Raw genomic sequence first — 18,828 nt, 5'->3', positions numbered from 1 at the left:
ATAGTTGTCTCAATAACTAGTGAAATAGGTCATATATATATTATTTTTATTTGGTTCGATTTTTTTGAGATAGCATCTCACTATATAGCTCACGCTGGTCTTGAACTCACTATAAGTCTAGGAGTAATCCTCTTGCCTTAGCCTCCTAAGTGCTGGGATTGCAAGTGTGTACCATCATGCCTGGCTTTGAAATTGGACATATTTTCATAAATCTATGGGCCATTTTCAATTTTATAAAATTACCTGTTCATATTATTTTCTATTTTTCCCATTTTCTTTCTTTCCTTCTAATTGGTACGAGATGTAACAATATAGAGATGAATATTCTCATATATATGCTTTCCTATTTTAAGAAGCTCTTTCCTACTTAATAAGAAAGGTACTTTTGTGTATTTTATGTGTTTTAAATTTTTGTTTTTCACATACAAGTCTTTAATTAGGAGTTTACTTTTGTGTGCAGTATGTGGTGTGGTTCTTATTTTTTCCCCATGTGCTGACCAAACATTCACACATTCGCTGATTTGTGATACACTGCTATCATGTATGAGAGTCTGTTGCATTCCATTGGGTTGATCAAGTCTTCTTTATTTGGATTAGGTTCTGGTTCAAATATTTTGTTCTATTTCTCCAGCAGACTGTCATCACATTAATACCATAGTGTTTTAATTCTTATAATTTCAGAAAGACTCTTGATACCTGGTAGCATGAGTCTCCTGTATCCATCTTTTCTTTATTTTCTTCTGAACTGTTTTGGCTCTTTCTGGACATGAAATTTCCCTCTTTCATATACATTTTATCATCTGTTTATATATTATTCATATATTATTGTTGTGTTATTATTCCTCCATAGAGTTTTAAAAATATTGGTTCTTTTATTACACACGTTTTCTGAACACTATTATCAGTGCAATAATTTGTAGAATATTTTGAAACATTTAAGTTGACGATTGCCTAAGAATAACAGCAGTTTAGTTTTTCTTTTCTAGTCCTTGTACTATTTCTAATATTTTCCTATTTTATTGTTCTGGCTAAGCCCTTCAGTATATTATTATAGAGGAGTAATAATAGCAGTCATCTTTTATCCTGTTCCTGCCTTAAGAGAATTTTTCTATTTCCTTCCTCTCTTGGTCCCTTCCTTCCTCTTCTCCACTCCCCTCTTTCTTTGCTGTGAAAGGCTGGCAGGTAGCTATGTGAGATTAAGTCTGCTACTTTCTGTTGCTCTTTTGCCAGTGTCTATTTTTTATTTTTTGTTGTTTGAGACAGGGTCTCGTTTTGTAGCCCAGGCTGGCCTCAAACTCACAGTGCTTCTCCTGCCTCAGCCTCCAGAGCTGGGCTTATAAACGTGCACCACCATGCCCTGCTAGATTTCTTTTTAAAATTATGATGGCTGAATTTTTCAAATGCTTTTTGCATCCATTGGGATGTTTTCCTTTAATCTGCTAATGTGGTGACCTACTTTAATAGTTCTTTAGAATGTTAAACTATCCTGGCATTTTTGAGATAAAGCCTACTTGATTCATTGATTCTGAGATGCTTGTTTTTCACATTTTAACTTTTCTGTAATTAGAATATATTTTACAGGGCCGGGGACTTAGCTCAGTGGTTCTGCCACCTGCCTCACAAGTGCAAGTCCGGAGTTCAATCCCTGGTACCAAAAAAAAAAAAAAAAAAAAAAAAATTATAGAACACGGCACCTTCTAATTGCTCTTGCCTAAATTTGGTCACTTGTCATGCCTTAGTGTTTTAGACAAAAACCATTTAAGGACCATTTGAGGAAGGAATATGAGTCTTTTTTTTTTCCATTGAGTTTATTGGTACATTTTAGGCACACAGCACAGCTAATTCATTATTGGGATCTTGTACCCCTACATGACAGGTCTTGGTTCTCATTTTTTCCCCTTGTCCCTGCCCTCCCTTCACCCCCTCCTCTCTTCTCCATTTACAAACATTTTATTTTCATTTTTTAATTTTCTCCTATTTTTTTATTTCCCTTATTACCTTTCCCTACCCTTCCCACTTTCCTAACACCTTTAGCCCTTTTCTTCCCATTTCACAATGACAGTTATCTCATTAGGATCTTATGTACTACTGTAGTTTATTCACACCAGAGAAACTCTTTGGTATTTACACATGTGTGACTTACTTGTTTCACTTAGGAGTATATCCTCAATATGTATGCATTTTCCTATGAATGAATCTTAATTTCTCATTCTTTATGAGTAGTTTTCCATTTTATAGAAAAACCACATCTTCTTTATCCAGTCTTCAACTGATGGGCAAATGGGCTGTTTCCAAGTTTTAGCTATTACAAACTGTGCCACTATAAACATGGGTGTGCACATATCACTCTGGTATGATTCTTTTACTTCTTTTGGAAAGATACCCAGAAGAGGGATGGCTGGGTCAAATGGAACCTCTAATCTTAATTCTTTGAGGTATCTCCATATTGACTTCCATAGTGGTTGCACCAGTCTGCACTCCCACCAACAATGGAGAAGGGTTCCTTTCTCCCCACAACCGCGCCAACATTTGTTATTCAGTGATTTCTTGATAGCAGCCATTCTTTGTGGGGTGAGGTGGAATCTCAGTGGTGTTTTCATCTGCATCTCTCAAATGACCAGTGATGTGGAACATTTTTTCACATATTTACTTGCTGCTTTTTCTTTGAGAAATGTCTGTTCATTTCAGATGCCCATTTTTGAATTGGGTCCTTATATTTGGGGGGGGGCTGATAGTTTTGAGTTCTTCATATAATAGTCCTTTGTCTGAGGAGCAGCTGGTAAAATTTTTTTTCCCACATTGTAGGTGGTCTCTTAGTTCTGTTGATGGTTTCTTTTGCAGTGCAGAAGCTTTTTAATAAGATGAGATCCCAGTTGTTGATTCTTCGTGCTAGCTCCCGTGCTACTGAGGATTTGTTCATAAAGTCTTTTCCTATGCCAATGTCTTCAAGAGTTCTGCCTAACTTATTTCCAGCAAGTTTAGTGTTTCTGTTTTAATATTTAGATCTTTAATCCACTTGGATTTTAATTTAGCGCATGGTGAAAGATAAGGGTCTAGTTTTAATCTTTGGCAGGTTGAGATCCAGTTTTTCTAAAACCATTTGTTAAAGAGGCTATCTCTCCTCCAGTGGGGATGGTCAGCTCCTTTGTCAAAGATGATGTAGCTGAGTGCATCTGGAGTTGTTTTTGTGTCTTCCAATCTGTTCCATTGATCCTCAGGTCTCTTTCTTTTCCAGTACCATGCTGTTTTTTATCACAGTGGCTTTGTAGTATAGTTTCAAATTGGGAATTGTTATTCCTGCTGCCATGTCTCTGTTGCCTAGGATGGCTTTTGCTGTTCTAGGTCTCTTCTGGTTCCAAATGAATTTTTGGATTCTTTTTTTTCTAGTTCTGTGAAATATAGTGTTGGAATTTCAATTGGCATTGCATTGAATCTGTATAGCAGTTTTGGTAGTATGGCCGTTTTCACTATGTTGATTCTTCCTACCCAGGAGCAGGGGATATCTTTCCATTTTCTTATATCCTCTTTGATCTCTTTTTTCAGAGTGCTGTAGTTTTCAGTGTAGAGGTCTTAGGAATATGAGTCTTAATTGTTTGAAACCTTTCTGTTGTCATCTTCTGGTAAATTAAAAGTTTAGCATCTAGGGCCTGGGATTTAGCTCAGTGGTTCGGTGGCCTGCCTTGCAAGCGCAAGGACCCGAGTTCATTTCCTGGTACCAAAAAACAAAACAACAACAACAAAAAAAACTTTAGCATCTAAACTTTTTGTGTCAATGTCTTAGAAGAAAATATCAGAGATAATAATAGACTTTCATGAAATGAAATGCAATACCACCTTGCACTGGCAAGAATGATTATCAAAAACTCTGAGGGCTGGGGATTTGACTCAGTGGTTCCACCAGCAAGTGCAAGGGCCCGAGTTCGATCCCTGGTACCAAAACAAACAAACAAACAAACAAACAAAAAACTCTGAGATGAACAATAATTTAGAAGACAGACTGTCTGAATGTGAAGTTTTAAGAGTATCTTTTTTTTTTTTTTTGGTACTGGGGATTAAACTCAGTCTTTGCTTTGCACTTATGAGTCAGGCAGCAGAACCACTGAACTAATACCTGGCAAGAGTATCTTACCTTATTTATTTTGCTTATGCTTTTCTTGTTACAGATGCATAAGAATGATATATGATAAAGCTCTGTATAAATTTAAAAAGCTCCTTCAGTAAGAATAAAATGTATAAGTGATAAGAAGGCATTATGTCATAGTTGAAGTGACAATATTTTTCTTAGTTTAAAATTAGTGGTGCATTTAAAAATCAACAATGTTTTAGATTTGGTGAAATATGATATTAACTTTGTACACATTGCTGGACCCAATGCTAATATTTAGGGTTTACAATGTGTCCATAGCAGTATTGGCCTATAATTTTGCTGTCCTGCTGTCCTGCTGTTGGTGATGTATTACCCTCATAAAATGAGTTGTGGAGTTATTCCTCTTTTTCTTTTCTTTGGAACAGTTTGAGGCAGTAAGATAAAGTGTGATCTGTTTTTTGACACCTTTGTCTGGGTCTAGTATTTTTTTTAAATTAAAATTTTGTATACTTTTATTTTCTGCAGTACTGGGGATTGAACCTAGGGCTTTTGCATTGGACTACAGCCCAAACACTTTTATTTTTTATTTGGGATCAAGGGTCAAACTTGTGATCTTTCTGCCTCAGCAGCCCAGAATGCTGTAATTACAAGCATATGCCACAATGACTGACCTGAGACTGTTTTTTAAATGCGATCCCTAGATTTTTAAATTACGGATTCAATTTTCTTCATTGTTTTAGGTCTCAGATTTCCTAGCATTTTTGGTCTGTTTTGATAATTTATATTTTTATAGAAATTCTTTATGAAATGATGCTTTCCTCATTGAAGGTTTTTTTTTTCTTCATCTTGCTTTACATTACTCTGGCCATGCTAGTTCAATTTTGGTGTAGGTGTCGGGGAAGGGATACTATTTTTCTAGTAAACCTTTTCTCATCCCTTTACTTTCTCTGTTGTATTATGTCTCTAAAAGCAGCCTAAATGGGCCCAGGATTTAGCTCAGTAGCACAGCACCTGCCTCAAAAGAGCAAGGTCCTGAGTTAGATCCCTCTGAAAAAAAAAGAAAAGAAAAAAGAAAAGCAACCTATTTGTAGATATCATCAACATCATCATCGTTGTCATTATTTTATTATTTTATTTTATTTTTTTGGTTTTTTGAGACAGGGTCTCACTATATAGTTGAGAATGACCTGGAACTCACTATGTAGCCCAGGCTGGTCTCGAACTCACAGCGATCCTCCTGCCTCACCCTCCCGAGTGCTGGGATTACAGGCGTGCTCCACCATGCCCGGCTATTATTTTATTATTATTTACTTATTATTGACTGACAGTCAGGGAGGTTTACTTAGAGGATTTCTGTTATCTCAAACCCTGGATTCACAGGCTTGTGGGTCAGTAGTTTGGGTGGGCGGGGCTGGTGCTCCATCTCTGCTCCATGTGGTGTCTGCTGAAACCTCTGGTGCTGAAGAATCCACTCCCAAGATGATTTCTTTGTCATCCAAAATTTTATAATGAAAAATTTCAAATCTTTCTTTCTTTTTTTTTTTTTTTTTTTTTTTTATAGAAGTCAAAAGAATTGTACGACAAATACTACCCACCACTTAGATTCTGCACTCCATGTTCTACCATCTTGGCAGCCCTAACTCTCTGCACTTCCCTGGATGGCTTCTTCCCTGTCAAATCTGATGCCTGATGCTCCTAGAACAGCATTGATTGGTATTTCAAATAGGTATCAATCACCTGGGTAGGGGGCCAAGGTCTTAACCCAGCCTGCCCAGGAAATATCCCTGACCCCCACTCTTATTGAAAACCCTTGTAAACTTGCTAATGACTTGCTCCCCCATTTGATCCCCATTTAATCAATATTACCTGGGCGACTGTACATAAGGTTGGTCATGGTTTTGCCTCACCTCAGGCCCACCTTGTAATTTTCCACTGGGTCTTATAGTTTTGTTGCACTTTGTACCCAATTCACCACATGGCTTTGCTTTATAAAACATCTTTGAGAAGTGGGATGGGCAGGCAACCCACTTTTCAGTCTCTTCTGTCTCTCTTAGACAGAAGCTTTCTCTCAATACATTTTTCCTACTCTTAACCTCTGTTGTTCCTAAAATTCATTCTTTGATTTTAGAGACTACAAACTCATGTTTCAGATATCTAGAAGGGGAGTTCCATCTCTTCTCCCTATATCACTAGGACTCTGGACTCTTGTTTTTTTTTAAACAGGGTCTTGCTGTGTAGTCCAGGCTAGCCTTGAACTCACAGTGATCCTCCTGCCTCAGCCTCCTGAGTGCTGGGACTACAGGTGTGCGCCACCATGCCCGGCACTCTTAGAATTCTGTCTCTTTGTGCTGTGCACTGTACAGATTGGTGGTCTCATGGTTGTTGCTCTTCTTTCATTGCAGTTATGTGGTGCTGGGCATTGAACTCAGAGCCTTTGCATTGAGCTACAACCCCAGCCCTTTTTAAATTTTTTGAGACAGGGTCATGCTAAGTCACTAAGTTGCCCAGGCTGGCCTTAAACTTGTGATCCTTCTGTTCCAGTTTCCCAAAATCAGGTTTTATTATTTAAAAAAAAAATTAAGCCAAATGTGGAGGCCCACAACTATATAAGCAAGACTTTATCTCAAAAAAATTTAATTGGACACTGTCTTTTAACTGGTGAGTTTAATTTTTATGATTATTATTATATTGACTTTACTTCTACCCTACAATTGTGATGTATTCTGTTTACCATTTTTTAATACTTGCTTTCCTTTTACTACTTTCTGTTGGATCAAATTGTGTGTTTTTCCCCTCTGCTGGTTTGAAATGATATATCCTATTTTTATTACCATAGGATTAATTTCAAAAAATTAACCTGCTTACTTATCATAGTCATTTACTCTCTACTCCTCCCTAAAAAATCTTAAAATATTAAAAAATACAAGTCCCCCTCCCACCCTCTGTTGGGGATTGAGCTCAGGACATTGCACATACTAGGGAAGTAATTTACCACTAAGCTATGACCCCAGCTCTCCCTTGTTTGACGTGTCCCTACTAATATTTAGTTTCATCTTCTTTTTAAATCTCCTAAATTAGTCATAATAATTATTTTTGTTTTATAAAGTTAGTTCCTGTTTAGATTTTCCATGTTTATTCATTTCTTTGCTCACTACTTTTTTTTTGGGGGGGAGGGATTTCTTCTTTCTCCTCTATATGTACTTAATCCTTTTAGTTTAGGTTTGGCAGTAATACTCTAAGTTTCACTTCTCTCAGAAGATCTTTCTTCCTATTATAGTGAATTATCTGGGTGAAGGATTCCAAGTTACCCATTGTTTTCTGTCAGCACTTTGCAAATGTTATGCCATTGTTTTCTGCTAGCACGTGCTTTGTTATTTTGACAAATCTTTCCAAATTCCTCTCCACAGGGATTATACAAAAGAGTTTGTACTCTCATAGGCAATTTACAATGCATGGGATCTGTTTTTACTTTTTTTTTTTTTTTTTTTAAAGACTTTGGGCTTCAGTTTCTTGTAGCATCCCTGAACAGAGCAAGTTCCCTGTTTCTACTTCTTTAAATTTTTACCTACAATTGTAATTGATGGATCATATGGTAACTAGTTTTAATTTTTGGGGAAGTTGCCATACATTTTACATACCCATCAGTAATGTGCAGGAGTTCTAAATTTTTCTGTAACTTTGCCAACAGTTGTTAGTTTTTGATAATATCCATCTTAATAGGTGTGAAATGGTATCTCATTATGAGCCATCTTTTTTCTCTAGTGTTTTTTGTTTATAAATTGGGGGTAAGGTGGAGGGTAGGCCCCATTAGCAAATCTGTTATGTGCTAGAACTGCCAGACCCATCTATTTGTAATGCAAATTGTTTAATTTTTCTATCTTTTGGCGTGTGTCCAATTTGTAAGTACATAAAAATTCATGACGGTTCCTTTAAATATGAAAAAAGACTTTATCCTAAGATCGTTTCATAAATCTCCTGGTTTCAGTTAAAGTATCATGAGCCAAGAATCGTTATCCCCCTGTCTGCCATTCTCCTAACTGTTTGTTTCTACCTATCTTCTTTAACAGTCCTCCCCATAACAATAACTATTTCTTTGCTATCACTTTATTGGTGCCATCACTATTGCTTTATGTTTTGATCCTGTCTCATAGTCATACATTACTACGCTCCCAGCCTCCCACAGTACCACTGCTCTCCCAGGGGCTTGGCTCTTGAACATAATTCAGTTTAATATCTATAGATATTAAGGCCTTGTTACAATCCATTCACTCTTCCTTTACAGCTGCCTATATAATTGTCAAAGAGATCTAGGGGAACAACGATACCATCATTAAGGGCATCCCCAGTGACTGTGCAAATAGCCTTGCTTTCTTTATCCTATTCTAGTTTGAGGTCTTAAAGATTACCAATGAGGAAATCAAGTGCCCCATGAATTAGATTTAATCTTCAGTCATACTTTCCCTGGGCAAATGTGTAGGCTGTACAGATGGTTCCTGACATATGATGGCTCAACTTTCGATTTTCGACTTTAAGATTGTAGAGGAGTGGTATGCGTTCAGTAGAAATAGTACTTTGAATTTTTAATTTTGATATTTTCCCAGGCTAGTGATATGCAGTATGATACTGACAGGCCATGACAGACAGCACTAGGCAGCCACAGCTCCCAGCCATCCGCCCAGTCACCTGTACTCCACTGTGTACAGAGTTGCTGTGCTGTGATGTTTGCTAGGTATATTAAATGTTCTTCACTTATGTTATTTTCAACTTATGACAGGTTATCAGAAGATAACCCCATCAAAAGTTGAGGAGCACCTGTAAAGGAAAATGACAAAGATGGGAAACTGGACAATAAGTGTTTTGGTTGGCTTCAGTAAAAAACATATGCTTCTAAGCAATTTATGAAGTTGATTGTGATTCCTGAGTACCCTGGTCTTTAGCTGTATTATAAATGTTAGCCCTTCTTTAAAAAGGAGACTTTCCTTAGGGATATTAGGGTTGGGTTCAGAGAGCAAAAAGAAGTACAAGGGTGCTGGAACTTCCCTGCAGCCCACAGATAATAAGAATAATTTTCCCATTGCCATGATTTACTATCTTCTCCATGTCCAGCAGAGTCCTTCACAGTACAGAACTGAGCTAATAACAGTCACAGTGAGCAATGACCACAGTTTTCTTCCTTCTGAGATTTTCTCAACATGTTCCAATTGCTTAGTCCGAGACTCGGTTGGCATAGCCCTGTGTCTGCTCGCTCCTTGGACCAGGATGGAACCAAGTGTCTTGTTGGGCAGATAGCCTGTGGGCCTGAATCTAGCTCCTGTCCATGCTTTGGAGATAACTGCAGATGCAGGGTTTCAGAAAAAGGTTTGGGCCATATGCTTGCTTGGCATGTGCTTCACAAAATCTCAAGGTGAGCCTCTGAAGCTTTCTTCTGCAGCCCTGGAGCTGTATATGAGGGCAGTGTTTGTTAGCAGGAATGCTGTTGCTATATGGGAGTCACCATTCATCAATCTTGATTGTAGAAGGCCATTAGTACCTTCCATTCCTGGTGACAGCCCAAAATGCCCCTGCATTTTCATATGTCTTATGGAAGATGTTATCTCTGAAGAAAGCTAACTTTAGATGCTGACCATTTGTACGTGTGTCAGTATTTGGATGGCTCAGTTCTTTGTCTTCCCTAAACTTCAGCCTCAGAAGTACTCTTTTCTGCCCTACACCCTAATCCAGACTGGAGAATCTAGTGGGATATCCTCTGGGGAGGACAGTACCGGAAACCCTCTGAGTCGTGAAGCTGTCTTTGTGGAGTGTCTGAGCAGGTGGCTCTGGAACCATAATACATTGGGCAGGTGTGTGTATGAGGGGGTCTTATTGTCTCTGCTGTGAATTCTCTCTATGACCTGAGGCCAGTTACTTAACCTCAGTCTCCTCATCCCCCTTTCTGTAAAAATAATATGCCTATGTTACAGGATTGATGAGATAAGTTAATATGTACGATAAATTGCTTCATACACTGCTCGGTCCACTCTCTGTGCTGTTTAGCTATTATTGTCTTTATTATCATCAATCATGTGTGTCAGAGAAGGGTTGGCTGCACAGTTTTTAATCTAAATAGAGCAAAATCAATTAGTAACAATAAACCTGCAAGCTTCTGGCTCTAGAGGTGAAGGAATAGAATTAATGCTGCTTTGGTTGCAAAATAGGATGGAGTTGGAGAGTGTGCTAGGAGTGTTGAATGTTTGCTTCCCTGCCTTTCCCTTTGTCATTCTCTCAAGCTCTGCCCCAGAACTGTGACTGCTGAACCTTGAGTAGTGGCGGGGGTCTAAGTCCCTGGCAAAATACAAGGCCTGGAAAGTCATTTTTCCTTACAGGGTAGGGGAAATACTTCTGTCTAAGCACTGTATGCCAAGAACTCAGAGCCCCTTTCTGTCATTTTAAATTAAACTTTCTAGATATGCAAGCTTTACCTTACCCATACATAAGGGATTTTCAAGGTACCAAGAATGTCTTGAAAAACCTTCTTATCTCCATGACTCAAATTCCAATATTAGCATTCAATTCTATTGTGTTAAATGTCATCTCCTTTCTGAGTTTTTTTTTGTTTTGTTTTGTTTTGTTGTGTTTTGTTTTGTTTTGTTTTAAATACAAGTGTGTGGAAAAGAGTCATAGCTGCCCAGCTTCTGTCTTTCAAATGATCTACTTGCAAATTCGGTCCTTGGTTGGTATCTGAAAACTTGGATTTGGGGAGTGTTCCTGTTACCCTAACTGATAAGAGTGTCTTGAGTTTTTCACTGCATCTGAGCTTATAGTTTATGCAGAACACTTATTTTCCTTTTGAGAGCGTGGAATTTGGGTACATGAAAGGCACAGGGCTCCTTGTGTGACAAGCTGCTAATAAAGATGGTGGGCACCGAGTTTCTAATGAGTTTCCTTACTTGGCATCATTTTACACATGTCACAGCTGTCCCTGGAGGAATTAAGAATGTTCTGACTCCACTGAGAGAGGACCCTTGGAAGTTTGCACTTAGTTTCTTCTGGACTCATTCCACGTGCCTTTTCCTTTGCTGACTTTGCTTTGTATCCTCTCTCTGTAATAGACTGTGGCCATGAGTGTGACTCTGTGCTGAGGCCTGATCTTCCTAGTGAATCACTGAACCTGCAGGTGGCCTTGGGGACCTCTGATATAACAAGTACTGTATTCTTGACAGGTACAGAGCAGTAGCAAAGCAAAAGTTTTTAGTGAAATACTAGCGAAGTTAATATACACATTAATTGGATAAAGGACAAAATCCACACACCTGTCCCAATATACAAACAAAAGACATTTAAAAATTTGTGATATGAACTTAGAGTAGACGGAAACTTCTTTCATCTGATATAAGGCAACTACAAAGCAAAATAAAAACAAAGCAACCAAAGGAAAACTCATACACAAGAGTGAAAACCCAAATGTTTTCTAGCTGAGGTCAGGAAAAAGCCAAAGTTGCTGATTCTCACCTCTTCAACATAATCCTACAGGTGTCAGCTGTTGCCATCAGGTAAGAAAAGGAACTAAAACTATTTCTAGACAGCTTGATTCAGTCTTTAGAACATTCTAAAGATGATAAATACGAGTATTCCTGATAAAGGCATATCATCAAATTTGCACGAAAATGAATTTATAGGACTTTCTTTCAGGGGCTCCATAAAGAACCTGGTAACTTGGAGGCAGAGGAGATGTTGAATGGGCTATTAACAGCCTACCTCTACCTGGCTTGTGATTAACTTACCTACAGGAGTGCATGGATTAGGAGGAAGATGATCTACTCTGGTGTGCACCTCTAAGTCAAGAGCAAGGATATAGAAGTCATCAGCTGTTCAAAACTCTACTGCAACGCCTGTGCCCTCACATGTCCTGAGAATGAATTGCCCACAAAATTTTTTTAAGCCAACGGCATGGAAGGATCACAGCTTTAGGGAACCAGAAAGATTCAAGTTTGAATTCTACTTCTTTCCCTTAACTGTGGGATTTTTGGTTAATTTTTGGATTTTTCGTTAGCCTTGGTTTCCAAATGGGGATGAAGGTACAGCCACTGTATTGGTTAAGACATGCACTTGACTGCCAGTGACTGAGGCCAGGAGGAATACGAACAGAAGCAATACAAAGCTTACCTCTCCCCTGTTCAGAGGAACGGAGGAGGTTGCCTTGCTGAACCCACTGTCACTGAGTACCAGGAGGGGAAACAAGGAGAATGGGCGACCATGGCAGTCTCCCTTGCTTAAAGGAGCTTTCCCAGAAGTCCCCCTTGGTGACTTCCTCTTGTATTTTATCAGCCAGAACTTAGACCTATGGCTACACCTAATCACAGTAGAGGCTTTTAAATGTATTTTTAGCTAGGTACATTGGCAATACAAGCAGGGTTTCTCATGCTGTGGCAGCGGGAAAATGGGACTGGATGGGTAAAGCAGTCCCAGTCACATTCACCCTGCTGAGCTGATGATAACACATGAAAAGTGCCATGCACGGATCAGGAGCAGATGAATGCTCCCCAGCCCATCCCTGCTCATATCTTTTAGCCATGAGTAAGATGCTTATTCCTTGTGAGTGTATGATTAAGGTATAGGTGACACCCAAGGGATCCTTGTAATAGCAGCATCTTTCCCATGTTGTAATACTTAGCTCAGTGCCTGCCACTAACAGGAGCCCATGAGTCCCCTTTAGATGAATTAAAGAGCAAGGGATTTGGAGCCTGGTGAATCTGGTATTTGAATCTTATCTTTCCACTCTCCAGTAAGGCACCTTAACTCCTTGAGGCTCCTTATCCTCATCTGTAAGTTGGGGATATCGCATTCTTCACAAAGTTGTTCAAAGGATCCAGAGAAGCTCAATGTAAATGGATGGCATCACTAGTTTTATGGGCAGAAACAGTATGAAATGTAATCCCACCCCCCGAACTCCTCTCCACCTCTGCTCAGCCTGCTGCTTCTGAGCAGTTCCTGTCCTGAGCATCTTATCTAGCTACAAGCGTGGACTCAAGCCAGCCTGTTTGGTTTGAATCTCAGCTCTGCCACTTCACTGGATGATTCTTTGAGTAAGTTCCTTAACTAATCCATGCCTCGCTTTCCTCATTTATAAAACAGGAATCATAATAGTACCCACTTCATAGCATTGTTGGGAAGACGAAGAGATAGTTTCAAGACCAGTGCTTGGCACCTAGTGTTTGTTGCTATTTATTAGTATTAATTATTATTTGGCATCTTCTTTCTGCCTGATTTGTCAATATTTTATCTTTTCTCTTGCTTCTGTGTCGAATTCCTGTTCTTGTTGTGTGAATAACGAAGTACTTTTTCCTCCATTCCCTTTTCAACCCACTTCCAGGTGGGCAACAAATAGTTTGCCAGCCCTAATCCTTGCTGAGCCCCTGGCGGCAGCAGAGCATAGGCTTGGGAGGGGGTTGCTGCTGTGGCAGGGTGCAGGAGGGTTCTGGCCAGGATCTCTGCACCCCAATCCCCATGCATCACTGTGATCTGTGAGGCCCCCCCTTACCTGCTTTCTTCAACCTCAGCTCTTAGCCTTCTCAGCCCCTGCTCACTTGCTCCAGCCCCACCGGCCTCCCTCCTGCTCCTCCTGCATAGCTCTTTCCTGTCTTGAGGATTTTGCCTTTGCGTTTCCCTCAGACTAAACCATTCTTTCTTAGGCCTTGCATGGCTCACTTAATGTAGTTACACTTTTGTTGTTGTTGTTGTTGTTTTTTTAAGTTGGCCCTCTACTGCCATGCTCTGTAACTTTTATTCTTATTCAGACCACTCGTCACTACCTGAGATTAAACAAAATGTTAGATTTGTTTATTGTTCATCTCCCCCAAGCCAAACTGGAAGGCGCTTTTTATCCACAGTGCAATCCTCAGTACCTGGAGCAGTTCCTGGCACAAAGTAAGGGTTCTGGGGCTTTTGATGATGGAGGGAGTGGCTGCTTAGTGATGGTAGAGACTCACTCTCCAGCCACGTTTCCCTCTCAGAGTGTTGAGCAAAAACAAAACAAAACCAAACCTCAGGAGGTGGGGACAGACTCAGAGGTGGGATAGAAGAGTGGAGATGGTTGTGACCTGGTGGGCCTCAGTAGCAAGAACTGGGATACCAGATTGCCGACTCTGGTAATTCAAGACAGTTCCACCTGGTTTTCAAAAGCAGTGGCTCTGCCGCCTGCTTCACAAAGCGGATGGACCTGAGTTCAATCCCCGGTACCAAAAAACAAACAAACAAAAAAAAACAAACTACATTCTTTCCTCTGAATCTTCACACACACACACACACACACACACACACACACACACACACACACACACACACACACACACACACACACACACACACACATCATGATTAACTCAGGCAGAGGTCATTTTTTATTCTGAGGGCAGATTTTCTAACAGAGTTGACCTCAGGTAAATGCAGCTTTGGAGTCACTCTGAGGTTAATAAAGTCCCTGGGCTTAGTGACCAGGCTCCCTCTTGGTGGGAGGGTTTGGCAGGTAGGCAAACCTTGAGCTGTGTGGACTTTGCGATCCATTCAAGCCTGCAGGTCTATGATTCTCCAGTCTTTATCTTCCCCACGAGGACACTGAGGCTCAGAGACATTATATGACTTGCTCAAGGTAGAGACCTGGGGAAAGAGGATAAACTAAAGCAAGGCCTTCAAGGCCCTTGAGGCCCATCTGATTTGTGCAAAGTGGCTTGCCTCCACTCACCTTCCTTCCCATGTGCTGGTGCAGGGCAGAGAATCCAGTGACGTTCTCAGAGCTGCCCACAGCTGCCCCAGGAGCTACATGCCAGCTAGGAGACACTGCTGAGAGGCAGGCCTCCCTTCCCCTCCCCAGCTGCTACATTTTGCTGCAGGCTGTTAAGGGCCCCCCATCTGCACCATCTCTCATTAATTAAAAAGGCCACACACACACACACACACACACACACACACACAATGCCACAAACCATCTGTTGAGAAAGCCTTGGAGAGGGGGCTGCCTGCCCGAGGCACCATTCTCTCATACTACTTGACTTCAATTGAAAACTTATTTTTAGAATAAAACCCGGGCCCACAAAGCTTTTCTTGTGGCTGGTGGCAGCAGCGATGGTGGCAGGGTCATCCTGGTGAGCCATAGCCAAAGAGGCTCTGGAGTCAGGGCAGTGGCATTGGCAGGATTAATATGATGGATTTAACCAGCCTATTGGAAGACAGAGGTTGCCATGGATGGGGGAGAGGAGAGTGGATGGGGCAGAGGAGGACCTGTAGGGACTGGCAGCTAGAGAGACAAGGACAGAGATACAGAGGTGGCCCTGCTTAGAAGAACACACACTGGGTGTAGGGGAGCTGGAGGCCCGAGTTCTAACTCTGACTGTGGAGTATGGGACTAGAGCCTTTCCCCAAGGGCCTTGGGACACCGGAGTTAGGATGGATCCCTAGCTTTCTGCAATGGGATGGTTTCGTGAAGAGGTTTCAGAATGCAGATTCCTCCACCAAGGACCGTGACCTTTTATCCTGGCTCTGATTCTGTTTCCCTATTCTGATCTTTTGTCTCTACCTCGCCTGTCTCCCTGGGAATATTGAAAAAGCTCTGAGGTCATTGTCATTAAAAAAAAAAAAATGACCTCAGGGTTGGTGGAGATTTCAGCCAAGGCCTCCAGACAGCCTGTACCACGGCTCGATATTTTAGAGGTAGGCAAAGCGGTCCTTCCCCAAATCTGTGACAAAGGCCTTGTGGCTCACTAATCACATCCTTTTCCGCTGTCCCCTAAGAAGGCAGAACAGGATTACTATCCCCATTTCCCCATTTTCTGGGGAAGGCAACTGACCATCAAAAAGTGACTTGCTCAAGGTCACACAGTGAGCGATTCCAGCCAGTGCTGGTTGGAACAGCAAGGCCAGTTTTCCTTCTACCCCATTGCCTTCTGCTTCTGGTCCTTCTACTCTGGGTGTTGTCGGAGCAAGACGTGGGATGCCAAGCTGATCCGGTACACACGGTACTGCTGACTTAACCTGAGCACAATGGTACAGGCCAGCCAGAAGCAGTGAATTCATGTAGGGCCCTGGTGCTTCTGTAGAGCCTCATGGAGGCCATGGGTACTGGGTGAATGGATGAATGCGGGAGAGAAGGAAGCAGGAGACCAGTTGGCTCTGAAGAGAGCTCTTCTGCCACCTCTAAGACTTGGATCCAAGTGGTGAAAGTCAGGGAGAGATCTTCTGGTGAATCTAATCAAGACCAAGCTATTCATTTTGAGGAAGATGCACAGAAAGGGGCAGGCCTGAGGTCACAGCCCCCTTTGAGAGCCAGGCCTGGAACTCTCATCTTCTGATCTCTGCTCTTTCCTCCTGCCCTGGGTAGGGATCAAGGACAGGAGGCTCTGAGCCGCTTAGAATGGGATTCGTGTCAAGTCACACCAGCCTCTCTCCACCTAATCTCCGCAAATCAGTTTGTAAAACCTCCATTAATACTGTCCGGAAATCTGCAAGCTGTTTCAAGCCAGGGCACCACAGTAAATGCAGGTGTAATGACTACGTAGGGGGAGACAGGTATTAATGGGATAATTAAAGATTAGCATGGCCTTGGGCAGTTCCACAAAATTTACCTTTCTTGGCACCTGGTTTTGGAAGAAACTTGAGTTGTGGAAGAGCCACACTTAAAAGAGCTGGGTGGAGTGGCTCTGCCAACTCTCTGAACTAACACTGTGTGCCCCCAGGAGGCTGCTGTTTTCTGGGAAGAAGAGCTGAAATCTAGCAGAAGCTCAGCAGTTTGCTTTGCCAGGTAGGGCAAGGCCAACGCAAAGTGGGCAGCCTATTCCTGCAGATTTGGATTGAATCCAGGGCCTCACTCAGGTGCTGGGCAAGCACAGTTACCACGGAGTCACACCCAGCCCCTTATTACTGCACATTCCCGAAGAATGGCTGGGGGTGGCTGAGACTGTATTACTAAGTAGCCCTCAGGTGACGTCCACGGTGTCAGCTCTTGGACCATGTGGTGAAGAGCCCAGCTGCAGAGGTAGTCCAGAGATGAGGACAGTCTGTAGTCAAAGTGCTAATGAATAGTTTGAACAGAAGAAGGAAGAGGCCAGCCTTCAGGCACTTTTAACAGCCCTCCAAGCCAGCCCCAGTTTCGGGAGGTGCTTTCTTACGTGGGGATTTGTGGACCAGGGATGAAGACAGATGGCTCAGAAATTCCCAACTGTCTAGTTCGAATTTCAGCTCCAGCATTCAATCCCTGGAAGATAGAGACAAGAATAGAACCTATTTTATAGAATTGTTGTAAGGATTAAATGAGATCTTTCATTTAAAGCTTTCGTTCTGAGCATGTAGGAAGAGCTCTGTGTAGGTGTGAGGTGTTTTCAGTCCTCAGAGACAGTTTTATGCACAGAAAAAAGTATTCAGAAGATACTTTGGTTTTTGAAAGGAGTGTTTAATTTATGCATTTTATAAAAATCTAGTTCTCCCTTACATTTTGAAATTTAGCCCTATAATTTTATTATTCCACTGCTAGTCTACAAAATTAGGTACTAGTTTTTAAGAAGCTTTTGGATAGTGTTTGTTCCATTCACAACCTTAACCAAACACCTTCAAATATTTAAAATACCCTTTAGTAAATTTAATATGATTCATTTTTTAAAAGTTCTATAGTTTACTTCTGGAGTGTTAAACTTTTCCAGTGATTAATTCTTACAAACCTAAGAGAAACCTAAGTGTATATGAAGTTAACATGACTTTTTAAAAATGTGAAATCACAAATCTAGCCCAACTATTAACTTATATTTTAGATTGGAATGAAAACACTGACCTGTCACTCAAATAGGCCAGATTCTCAAACAGTCCTGATATTTAGGGTACCAAATACGCTCAGACTCTTGAACATTCTGAAAATATTCATCCTGTGGGTTTGAGTATCTCAAACATTTTTATATTTAAGAATGAAAAATCCTTACCCACTAAGCAGATAAATATACCTTCACAAGTAGTTTTGGGGGTCACCTTCTCAGGTGTCAGGTTGTATACGCATCAGTTATTGGCCACAGCTCCATTGGATTCTTATCAGAGGCACTGATGAAACCCATTAAGCTCTGGTTTTTAATCTTCTGTTGGGCACTCCATAAATTAAAGAAGGAACTGATCACCACAGTCTATGCCCCAGGATTTGAGTCCCTTCTCTACTCAGTTCCTCAGTTCTACCCTCAGAAATTGCTTCCCTAGCCACCACGGCACCTGACTACATTTGTCATTTGTTGATTCTTGATAGTTTTTTTTTTTTTTTTGTACGGGGGATCAAACTCAGGACCTTGCCCTTGTGAGGCAAGTGTAGCGCCACTGGGCTAAATCCCAGGCCCGATTCTTGATAGACTTAAATATCCTCTTGTCTCCAGATTCCAAAAACCTCTGATGCTGAGAGGATACTGCAGTTCTGTTTGTTCTGTTTCTCAGAATTGTACTTCCCAAGACATTAAAATGGCATCCTTTGAAATTCCCATTCTTTCTTGTGATTTTTGCTTAATGTTCTAATCACAACTCTTAGGGACATGCTGTCATAGATAAATAAATGTTAACAAAAATAATTATTGTTACTGACATTGATCATCTTAAAATGAAGGTGAGAAGACTGCTGGGACATTCGGGAAGATGCCACATGCCACACCATAGCGTCAGGCTCCTCAGACCCCGAGGATACCCTCTGGTGGCTTCTTAGGGTGTAGAGGAATGGACATCAGCTCAGGCTCAGGTTGGAGACCTTGGAC

General features: G+C 41.1%; 1 protein-coding gene across 2 annotated transcripts in view; it reads left to right on the top strand.

Annotated features, from left to right (window-relative positions):
• Cct6b (chaperonin containing TCP1 subunit 6B) overlaps window positions 1-10,546 on the top strand; it is a 58,105-nt gene extending 47,559 nt beyond the window's left edge. Inside the window, exon 14 of one of the 2 annotated variants that reach the window (XM_010641371.3) lies at window positions 8,862-10,546. In XM_010641371.3, coding sequence (XP_010639673.1) covers window positions 8,862-8,892 — 31 coding nt within the window. In that variant the 3' untranslated portion in view covers window positions 8,893-10,546. Of the gene's footprint in view, window positions 1-5,648; window positions 5,954-8,861 lie in introns of those variants that run through there. The other variant, XM_010641373.2, reaches the window with a different exon arrangement.
• Window positions 10,547-18,828: the final 8,282 nt, after the last annotated feature.

This window comes from Fukomys damarensis, unplaced genomic scaffold (genome assembly GCF_012274545.1).
Source record: "Fukomys damarensis isolate Sample0158 unplaced genomic scaffold, DMR_v1.0_HiC HiC_scaffold_13, whole genome shotgun sequence".
Lineage (NCBI taxonomy): Eukaryota > Metazoa > Chordata > Mammalia > Rodentia > Bathyergidae > Fukomys > Fukomys damarensis.
This window is presented reverse-complemented; position numbering and strand designations above follow the sequence as displayed.